Consider the following 10,461-nt stretch of genomic DNA (forward strand, 5'->3'; position numbering starts at 1 on the left):
TATGCATTTGGCTATTTGTTAGAAAAAAAACCAAAAAACAAACCTGTTTTTATACAAGATTTTACTCATATATTAACTATCACATATTTTGCAAAACAAAAAGAGACCACAGCAAAGTAAAATCCCAATTTTTTCCTATATTTAAGCTGTGATAGTATGTCTGAAATGGGAATCCAGAGCCTCACCAGATTAATATCACCACTTGGACCAGAGAATTTGCCATATCCACTTCTTCTGGTTTCGTTCAGTTGGAGCTTCTGTTTGCACAGTGATGATGGCTCTTGAACATTCTGGGATTTAAAGTAGTCCCTGAAGAGATGGCTGACAAAAATATGATGTTACTTTCAAGATGCTTTTTAATTATTTCTACCCTCATCCAGAACCTTCTGAGGAGACTTGAAGATATTTGAGGAATTTTTCTTAGATTTTGTGGAAACTTGTGGAGGTTTTGTGTGATTTTTGTGTGATTTTGTGGGATATTGAGGCGATTTATGGATCTTGAGGGATTTTTCATGTATTTTGTGGGAATTTGTGGAGATTTGGTGGGATATTTTTCTAGAATTTGGTCGTGTTTTGAGAAGATTTAGGGAATTTTGTGGTGTTTTTTCTTGAATTTTGTGGGAAACTGTGCTGATTTTATGGGGCGTTTCTGGAATTTGGTCGAGTTTTCAGAAGATTTAGGGATTTTTATGGGATGTTCTGGGAATTGGTGGAGATTTTGTGGGACATTCCTGTGAATTGGTAGGGTTTTGAAATGATTTAGGGAGTTTTGTGGGACTTCTCTGGAATTTGGTGGGGTTTTTCTGGAATTGTGTGGGATTCTGAGGAGACTTGAAGAATTTTGAGGAATTTGTTTTAGATTTTGTGGGAATTTGTGAAGATTCTGTGGGATTTTTCTGGAATTTAGTGGGCCTTTTCCAGGACGTTGTGTGGTTTTGAGGAGACTTGAAGAATTTTGAGGAATTTTTCTTAGATTTTGTGGAAACTTGTGGAGGTTTTGTGTGATTTTTGTGTGATTTTGTGGGATATTGAGGCGATTTAGGGATCTTGAGGGATTTTTCATGTATTTTGTGGGAATTTGTGGTGATTTGGTGGGATATTTTTCTATAATTTGGTCGTGTTTTGAGAAGATTTAGGGAATTATGTGGGATTTTTCTTGGAATTTTGTTGGATATTGAGGAGATTTTGTGGGATGTTTGTGGAACTTTGAGGGACTTTTCTGGAATTTGGTGAGATTCTGTAGAGAACTGACAAATTATCAGGGATTTTTCATGTATTCTGTGGGAATTTGTGGAGATTCGGTGGGATTTTTGTGCATTTTGGCCGTGTTTTGAGAAGATTTAGAGAATTTTGTGGGATTTTTCTTGAATTTTGTTGGATATTGAGGAGATTTTGTGGGATGTTTGTGGAACTTTGAGGGACTTTTCTGGAATTTGGTGAGATTCTGTAGAGAACTGACGAATTATCAGGGATTTTTCATGTATTCTGTGGGAATTTGTGGCGATTCGGTGGGATTTTTCTGGAATTTTGGTTGTGTTTTGAGAAAATTTAGGGAATTTTGTGGGATTTTTCTGGGATTTTGTTGGGTATTGAGGACATTTTGTGGGATGTTTCTGGAATTTGGTGGGGCTTTTCAAGAATTTTGTGGTATTTTGAAAAGATTTTGGGAATTTTGTGGTGTTTTTTCTTGAATTTTGTGGGAAACTGTGCTGATTTTATGGGGCGTTTCTGGAATTTGGTCGAGTTTTCAGAAGTGTTAGGGATTTTTGTGAGATTTTTGTGGGATGTTCTGGGAATTGGTAGAGATTTTGTGGGACATTCCTGTGAATTGGTAGGGTTTTGAAATGATTTAGGGAGTTTTGTGGGACTTCTCTGGAATTTTGTGGGGTTTTTCTGGAATTGTGTGGGATTCTGAGGAGACTTGAAGAATTTTGAGGAATTTTTCTTAGATTTTGTGGGAATTTGTGGAGATTCTGTGGGATTTTTCTGGAATTTGGTGGACCTTTTCAAGGATTTGTGTGGTTTTGAGGGGACTCAAAACACGGCCAAAATCCACAAAAATCCCACAGAATCTCCACAAATTCCCACAGAATACATGAAAAATCCCTGATAATTCATCAGTTCTCTACAAAACCTCACCAAATTCCAGAAAAGTCCCTCAAAGTTCCACAAACATCTCACAAAATCTCCTCAATATCCAACAAAATTCCAGGAAAAATCCCACCAAATTCCCTAAATCTTCTCAAAACACGACCAAATTCTAGAAAAATATCCCACCAAATGCGGAACGCTTCTTGCGCTTCCATTCTCAGAGCTCCTGAGTTAAGCACTCTGTGACTCTTGGCGAGAATACCAGCAGAAAGCATTTCCACTGCATCCGGCAGAGAGAAACTGTACCTGCAGAACACATTTGTCAGGAGCTTGCACCTGCAGCTTATGCACACACAGACATGCTGCACGTTCAAATGGCCAAGCTCATTCTGAAGCAACCTGAAAGCTGCTGTCAGAAGGCTGTGCTTCTTATCCGATCGAAGCAGCAGCACGCGCATTGGAGTTTGGCAAGCACTAAAGAGCTGCAGAAGAGCTTTGCTTAGCAAAATGGGCCAAGAAAAAGCATTTGCTTCATGGGTCTTTGTCGTCGCCTGGAAACAGGTAGCAGCATATGGAAGGGGGTTGTACACGTGGTTTCTTGCCTCGCTTCTCTGCACTTGCAGGGGCTCCCCCCGCCCACCCCGGGCTGAGCTCTGCGGCAGTGCTGCCGCCTTGTGGGCACAGAGCGGTACTGCAGCTGTGCTCCGAGCCGGGCGGGGCCTGGCCGAGCGGGGCCGAGCAGGGGCGAGCCGAGCCGAAGCGGGCCAGAAAGAGCCGAGCCGAAGCGGGCCGGAAAGAGTCGAACCGAACCGAGCCGCGTCGGGCCTCCCCCCCGCCCCCCGCCGGAGCCGGCCGGGAGGACCGCGGCAGAGGCGTTAACTCCAATGCCTGCCGCCGCAGGCGCGGCCGCCACCCAGCTACGGAGCCGCTGAGTCTCGCCGCCATCGTCCTCGCCCCGGGAAAGGCGGCGGAAAATCGGGCGGAATGCTCGGAGTCGGTCGGCGTCGGCAGGTTTTTCGTTCAGGCATGTAAGTTAGACAGACGCGCTGAGAGCAGCGGGGGCCTTACTTGTGCCATAACAAAGATGGCCGCTCTGCCGGAAGTGGCTTCAGCCACAGCAAAGATGGCGGCGAGGAAGGGCGGAAGTTACGTCACGCCACGCAGAAGATGGCTGCCAGGTCGTGGCCGGCTTGTCCTTCCAAGGATGGCGGCCAAAAAGGCGGGAAAATGGAAGGACCCCGGGCAGTGGGTGCGTGAATTCGACTGCCTGACAAACACCCTGGCGTCGACGCCACCCCGTCGCAATTTTCCGCGGCTGCTCCAGCCGTGCGGACACGGGCTGTGCGCTCGGCGGCACCGGGGCCGAGCGCGAGCCGGTCGGGCGCCGACAGGCAGCGGTGACGACGCCGCACTCTGCCGGGGGTCCTTGACGCGGCCGCTTTTTCGGGCTTCTGGCACTCGCGACGACCCGTACCATGCTGCCACTCCTCTCACTCGGTTCCCCTATTTATTTAAAAGCTTGGCATTTAAATGAATAATATAGAAATTAAAATATACAAATCTATAATAAAGAAATGCATATAGGGTGATAGATAGGGAGATACATAGATAGGGAGATAGATAGATAGATAGATAGATAGATAGATAGATAGATAGATAGATAGATAGATAGATAGATAGATAGATAGATGTCGTGTGGAAGAAGTACTGCAACGACTTCCTTCTGCTGCTCCCTACTGCTGTTGCTGCTCTCTGCGACAACAATTTTACTTTCCCTTGGACTCCCAGATGCAGAGAAATGCCCTGCACAGCGCAGAAACCTGTCACACCATGGGTGGAATAGGGTGCTGCAAATCCGTGCTTGTGTCAGTGGCAGGGGTGAGCTGCACAAACATGTGCTGTCCTGTCACACGTTCTCCTCGCCAGACGCAGTGCAAAAGCTTTCTGCTTGCATTAAGAGCAAGAAAGGCAGAAGCCAGGACTCCGGAGCTCAGAGAAGGTAACCGCAAGAGGCGAGCCTCCTTCGGCAGAAGCTGCTTTCCGGAGCTCTTGGCAACCGGCCAAGGAACCATGTGTGTCAGAGGGAGAGTGCCGGTCAGAGCGCGGGCGGGGGAAAGCGCGAGCGCTGCGGGCAGGCGAATAAGGAAGGTGTTGAACAGGCATCTGGCACGCGAAACTTTCAGACTGCAAGTGGAACGTAGATGCTGCTCAGCCGCTTGCTGACAAGTCTCTAGTTGTCTTGTAGAAGAAGTACGGCCACGAGTTCCTTCTGCTGCTCCCTACTGCTGTTGCTGCTCTCTGCGACAACAATTTTACTTTCCCTTGGACTCCCAGATGCAGAGAAATGCCCTGCACAGCGCAGAAACCTGTCACACTAAGGGTGGAATAGGGTGCTGCAAATCCGTGCTTGTGTCAGTGGCAGGGGTGAGCTGCACAAACATGTGCTGTCCTGTCACACGTTCTCCTCGCCAGACGCAGTGCAAAAGCTTTCTGCTTGCATTAAGAGCAAGAAAGGCAGAAGCCAGGACTCCGGAGCTCAGAGAAGGTAACCGCAAGAGGCGAGCCTCCTTCGGCAGAAGCTGCTTTCCGGAGCTCTTGGCAACCGGCCAAGGAACCATGTGTGTCAGAGGGAGAGTGCCGGTCAGAGCGCGGGCGGGGGAAAGCGCGAGCGCTGCGGGCAGGCGAATAAGGAAGGTGTTGAACAGGTATCTGGCACGCGAAACTTTCAGACTGCAAGTGGAACGTAGATGCTGCTCAGCCGCTTGCTGACAAGTCTCTAGTTGTCTTGTAGAAGAAGTACGGCCACGAGTTCCTTCTGCTGCTCCCTACTGCTGTTGCTGCTCTCTGCGACAACAATTTTACTTTCCCTTGGACTCCCAGATGCAGAGAAATGCCCTGCACAGCGCAGAAACCTGTCACACCATGGGTGGAATAGGGTGCTGCAAATCCGTGCTTGTGTCAGTGGCAGGGGTGAGCTGCACAAACATGTGCTGTCCTGTCACACGTTCTCCTCGCCAGACGCAGTGCAAAAGATTTCCGCTTGCAATAAGAGCAAGAAAGGCAGATGCCGCGACTCCGGGGTTCGGAGAAGGCAACCGCAAGAGGCGAGTCTCCTTCGGCAGAAGCTGCTTTCCGGAGCTCTTGGCAACCGGCCAACTTCCCATGTGTGTCAGAGGGAGCGTGCCGATCAGCGCGCTGGCGGGGGAAAGAGCGAGCGCTGCGGGCAGGCGAATAAGGAAGGTGTTGAACAGGTATCTGGCACGCGAAACTTTCAGATTGCAAGTGGAACATAGCTGCCGCTCGCACGCTTGCTGATTAGTTGCTAGTTGTCGTGTGGAAGAAGTACTGCAACGACTTCCTTCTGCTGCTCCCTACTGCTGTTGCTGCTCTCTGCGACAACAATTTTACTTTCCCTTGGACTCCCAGATGCAGAGAAATGCCCTGCACAGCGCAGAAACCTGTCATACCATGGGTGGAATAGGGTGCTGCAAATCCGTGCTTGTGTCAGTGGCAGGGGTGAGCTGCACAAACATGTGCTGTCCTGTCACACGTTCTCCTCGCCAGACGCAGTGCAAAAGCTTTCCGCTTGCAATAAGAGCAAGAAAGGCAGATGCCGCGACTCCGGGGTTCGGAGAAGGCAACCGCAAGAGGCGAGTCTCCTTCGGCAGAAGCTGCTTTCCGGAGCTCTTGGCAACCGGCCAAGGAACCATGTGCGTCAGAGGGAGAGTGCCGGTCAGAGCGCGGGCGGGGGAAAGCGCGAGCGCTGCGGGCAGGCGAATAAGGAAGGTGTTGAACAGGTATCTGGCACGGGAAACTTTCAGACTGCAAGTGGAACGTAGATGCTGCTCAGCCGCTTGCTGACAAGTCTCTAGTTGTCTTGTAGAAGAAGTACGGCCACGACTTCCTTCTGCTGCTCCCTACTGCTGTTGCTGCTCTCTGCGACAACAATTTTACTTTCCCTTGGACTCCCAGATGCAGAGAAATGCCCTGCACAGCGCAGAAACCTGTCACACCATGGGTGGAATAGGGTGCTGCAAATCCGTGCTTGTGTCAGTGGCAGGGGTGAGCTGCACAAACATGTGCTGTCCTGTCACACGCAGAATCAGAGGTTATCAACCTCAATAGAAATTCCAGCTCATGCTTTCCCCAAAAGCCTCATTTAATTTATCCAGGATTAAAAAATAAAAGAGAAATGAAAAAAACCACATAAAAGCATTTCACATAGTATATAGTGAAATGCTATCGTTTCCACCTGAAATATTCATCATCATTATTATGTTTTTCCATAGTAAATTACAAAGTCTCCTGCACCCATCTTCCCAATATCTCATTCTAAGTGCTTGCTACTTTAATCACTTAGGAAGCAAAAGGAGCCTCAGGTGTCTCTGGATCAACAGAAACTAAACAACACAGCTTGACAAAGTATATTAAATTGTCAATCAACTCAATAAAGAACTCCCACTCCAGAGATAGCTATCACCAGCTGATGAATTTGGCTAGGGCAGGTTTAGTGAAGAAAAACTAGGTCTTTATTACCAAATCAGTTAGGAGTTGTTCTACCGTACTGCCCGTAGGATGGGAGTATAAACACCATATTCTTCACAGCCTCATCCACAAAGAATTCCACCTTCAAATTAAGGCTGCTTTGGAGTCGGACCAAACCAATGAAAACTCACTCATCAAACACAGTGATGGCAGCATGCTCAGTCTTTGCAATACAAAACTGGCAACTAACAGCACATTCCTGATCACATCTCCAAGGCTGAGTGTACAGAACTGCAGTGGTGGCCAGGCCCTCGCTGACTGCCAAACCTCCAGCCATCATCCCTTCCTCTCACAGCGACAGGGCAGAAAATAACAACAGCAGAAACTAGATTTTTAGCTTAAGCTAAAACCACAAAGGTCATTGATGAAACAGACTGGAGTGCTTTAGAAACTAGCACGCAGACTTAGCTGAAAACAAATCTTATTGATCACCAATTACAATGAATACTTAATTCTGTTATTCTGCATTATTATTAGACAGTCAGAGACAGCCAAGCTGACCTCAAGCATGCTGAAGCATCGGGGCCAGGCAGTGCACATCTTCCCAGGAGCTGATTTACCCATCGTTCTCAAATCAATTCACCTGCACACAGCCCCACCGTACAACTGCTAGGCTGCAAAATAAAAAAATAGCTCTGCTTAAGAGTCAAACCCCAGGACATAGACCATATGAAAGGAAGAATGAAACCTGCAGCATTTGGTTGACCTTCAATGCCCTGAGAAGATGACAAATTTCCCAAGATGAACAAGTGCCCAAAATACAAAGCAAAGGACTGACTTTTAGGGATCAAATGTTAAATAGGCCTGCGAAATTGGAGTTGTTAGGTTGCACATGAAAGAAGGGAAAAAAGAAAAAACCACCCCAACCCTCAACTGCAATTTTACATCCCTCTTGGAAAATTTGCTTTAATAAGAGAGAGGAATGGATACAATCTTCCCCTCACCTGGAGATTTTAATCAATTCAAGCCATTTCAAATCTGGCAAGAAAGCCCTACCACAGTCCCCATCAAACAACATTGCCTTTCATTTTTGCTTCTCATGACTACTTCAGAGCAGTCTAAATAACAGCAAAGAAGGAAATTCAAGTTGCAATTCAAACACTAAGCTCTGGAATCCCACATTGCCTTCAAACACCTGCATGAAACACTAACTTCATGCTCTATGCTCCCTGCTTTCTTCTAGTTTACTGCACAGTGCATTATTTACATAAAACAGAATTTCTTCTGTGGGAAAGGCTTGCATGGTACTTCAAAGCCTGAATAAATCAGGGACTGCAGCTTGAACTAACAAAAAAATCATCCAAAAAATTCCTTTCAATATCTGCATTGTATTGCCTTATCATGCTACCTGTCTAGCTGAGTTATTCAGTTATCCACACCAGAAATGACAGACAATGTCTCTCTATGATGATGTGATGTTACTTCAAATGAAAAAAAACAATAAATAAAAATCACAGATTAATTTCCCATACAAATGATGACTCACTACTCCCAAATCCTTCCTTATAGCAGGATGCTCACTTCAGTCTGGAAGTCTTCATGTTGCAGCCTGCAGGAATCAGCTTATTTCCTGTCAAGGGCTGGAAAGCCTTACAGGAACTGGTTTTGGTTGAAGAACTTCTCCAAGGTGCTTACCTGTGGGACTTATCCAGGTAAGGGATGTTAGCTCCCTCTTCTTTGAGGTTCAGTGTCCAACCACTCCTACTGCTGGTAAGAAGAACAGAAGAAACATCTGCCCATAGCAAGGACTGCACTGGTGGGCAAAGTCCAAATTCCATCCTTCAGGGAAAAAGAAACAAAGACTGAGGAATTCATGTCTGTTCAAAATTTCATCCTTGACTACTGAAAGCATTGGAAGCACATGTGTATGTTTAAAAATGGAATTGTCCTCATTTAAGAATAAAAATAATTTCATCCCATCACCATTTTTCTTGGTCCAATCCTGAACTGCAGATCCAAACAGCTGAGAAAGCATGGAATAGTCTGCTGGACAGCATTAAAATGAGCAACTCCTGTATCTTCCTAAGATAAGAACACAAATCACAAAGAAAGGCACTCTGAGAAAAAATTTCTTAGAGGAAGACCTCAATTATTTTCCAGCAAGGCAGGTAATATGCATTTGGCTATTTGTTAGAAAAAAAACCAAAAAACAAACCTGTTTTTATACAAGATTTTACTCATATATTAACTATCACATATTTTGCAAAACAAAAAGAGACCACAGCAAAGTAAAATCCCAATTTTTTCCTATATTTAAGCTGTGATAGTATGTCTGAAATGGGAATCCAGAGCCTCACCAGATTAATATCACCACTTGGACCAGAGAATTTGCCATATCCACTTCTTCTGGTTTCGTTCAGTTGGAGCTTCTGTTTGTACAGTGATGATGGCTCTTGAACATTCTGGGATTTAAAGTAGTCCCTGAAGAGATGGCTAACAAAAATATGATGTTACTTTCAAGATGCTTTTTAATTATTTCTACCCTCATCCAGAACCTTCTGAGGAGACTTGAAGAATTTTGAGGAATTTTTCTTAGATTTTGTGGAAACTTGTGGAGGTTTTGTGGGATTTTTGTGTGATTTTCTGGGATATTGAGGCGATTTAGGGATCTTGAGGGATTTTTCATGTATTTTGTGGGAATTTGTGGAGATTTGGTGGGATATTTTTCTAGAATTTGGTCGTGTTTTGAGAAGATTTAGGGAATTATGTGGGATTTTTCTTGGAATTTTGTTGGATATTGAGGAGATTTTGTGGGTGGTTTGTGGAACTTTGAGGGACTTTTCTGGAATTTGGTGAGATTCTGTAGAGAACTGACAAATTATCAGGGATTTTTCATGTATTCTGTGGGAATTTGTGGAGATTTGGTGGGATTTTTGTGGATTTTGGCCGTGTTTTGAGAAGACTTAGGGAATTTTGTGGGACTTTCCTGGGATTTTGTTGGGTATTGAGGACATTTTGTGGGATGTTTCTGGAATTTGGTGGGGCTTTTCAAGAATTTTGTGGTATTTTGAAAAGATTTTGGGAATTTTGTGGTGTTTTTTCTTGAATTTTGTGGGAAACTGTGCTGATTTTATGGGGCGTTTCTGGAATTTGGTCGAGTTTTCAGAAGATTTAGGGATTTTTGTGGGATTTTTGTGGGATGTTCTGGGAATTGGTGGAGATTTTGTGGGACATTCCTGTGAATTGGTAGGGTTTTGAAATGATTTAGGGAGTTTTGTGGGACTTCTCTGGAATTTTGTGTGTTTTTTATGGAATTGTGTGGGATTCTGAGGAGACTTGAAGAATTTTGAGGAATTTGTTTTAGATTTTGTGGGAATTTGTGGAGAATCTGTGGGATTTTACTGGAATTTGGTGGGCCTTTTCAAGGACTTTGTGTGGTTTTGAGGAGACTTGAAGAATTTTGAGGAATTTTTCTTAGATTTTGTGGAAACTTGTGGAGGTTTTGTGTGATTTTTGTGGGATTTTGTGGGATATTGAGGCGATTTAGGGATCTTGAGGGATTTTTCATGTATTTTGTGGGATTTTGTGGAGATTTGGTGGGACATTTTTCTAGAATTTAGTCGTGTTTTGAGAAGATTTAGGGAATTTTGTGTGATTTTTCTGGGTTTTTGTTGTATATTGAGGAGATTTTGTGGGATGTTTGTGGAACTTTGAGGGACTTTTCTGGAATTTGGTGAGATTCTGTAGAGAACTGACGAATTATCAGGGGTATTTTCATGTATTCTGTGGGAATTTGTGGAGATTCGGTGGGATTTTTGTGGATTTTGTCCATGTTTTGAGAAGATTTAGGGAATTTTGTGGGATTTTTCCTGGAATTTTATTGGA

General features: G+C 44.9%; 1 protein-coding gene across 1 annotated transcript; it reads left to right on the top strand.

The window, feature by feature from the left end:
- The first annotated feature begins 2,938 nt into the window (after nucleotides 1-2,938).
- Nucleotides 2,939-8,087, top strand: LOC147653756 (uncharacterized). The gene is made up of 2 exons (XM_086885322.1): nucleotides 2,939-3,935; nucleotides 4,481-8,087. Exon 1 carries the CDS (start codon nucleotides 3,176-3,178, stop codon nucleotides 3,623-3,625), a length of 450 nt encoding a protein of 149 aa, XP_086741448.1. The 5' UTR covers nucleotides 2,939-3,175; the 3' UTR covers nucleotides 3,626-3,935; nucleotides 4,481-8,087.
- The last annotated feature ends 2,374 nt before the right edge of the window (nucleotides 8,088-10,461 follow it).

The sequence above is a fragment of the Cyanistes caeruleus genome, chromosome 4 (assembly GCF_971803275.1).
Source record: "Cyanistes caeruleus chromosome 4, bCyaCae1.hap1.1, whole genome shotgun sequence".
In the NCBI taxonomy this organism is placed as follows: domain Eukaryota; kingdom Metazoa; phylum Chordata; class Aves; order Passeriformes; family Paridae; genus Cyanistes; species Cyanistes caeruleus.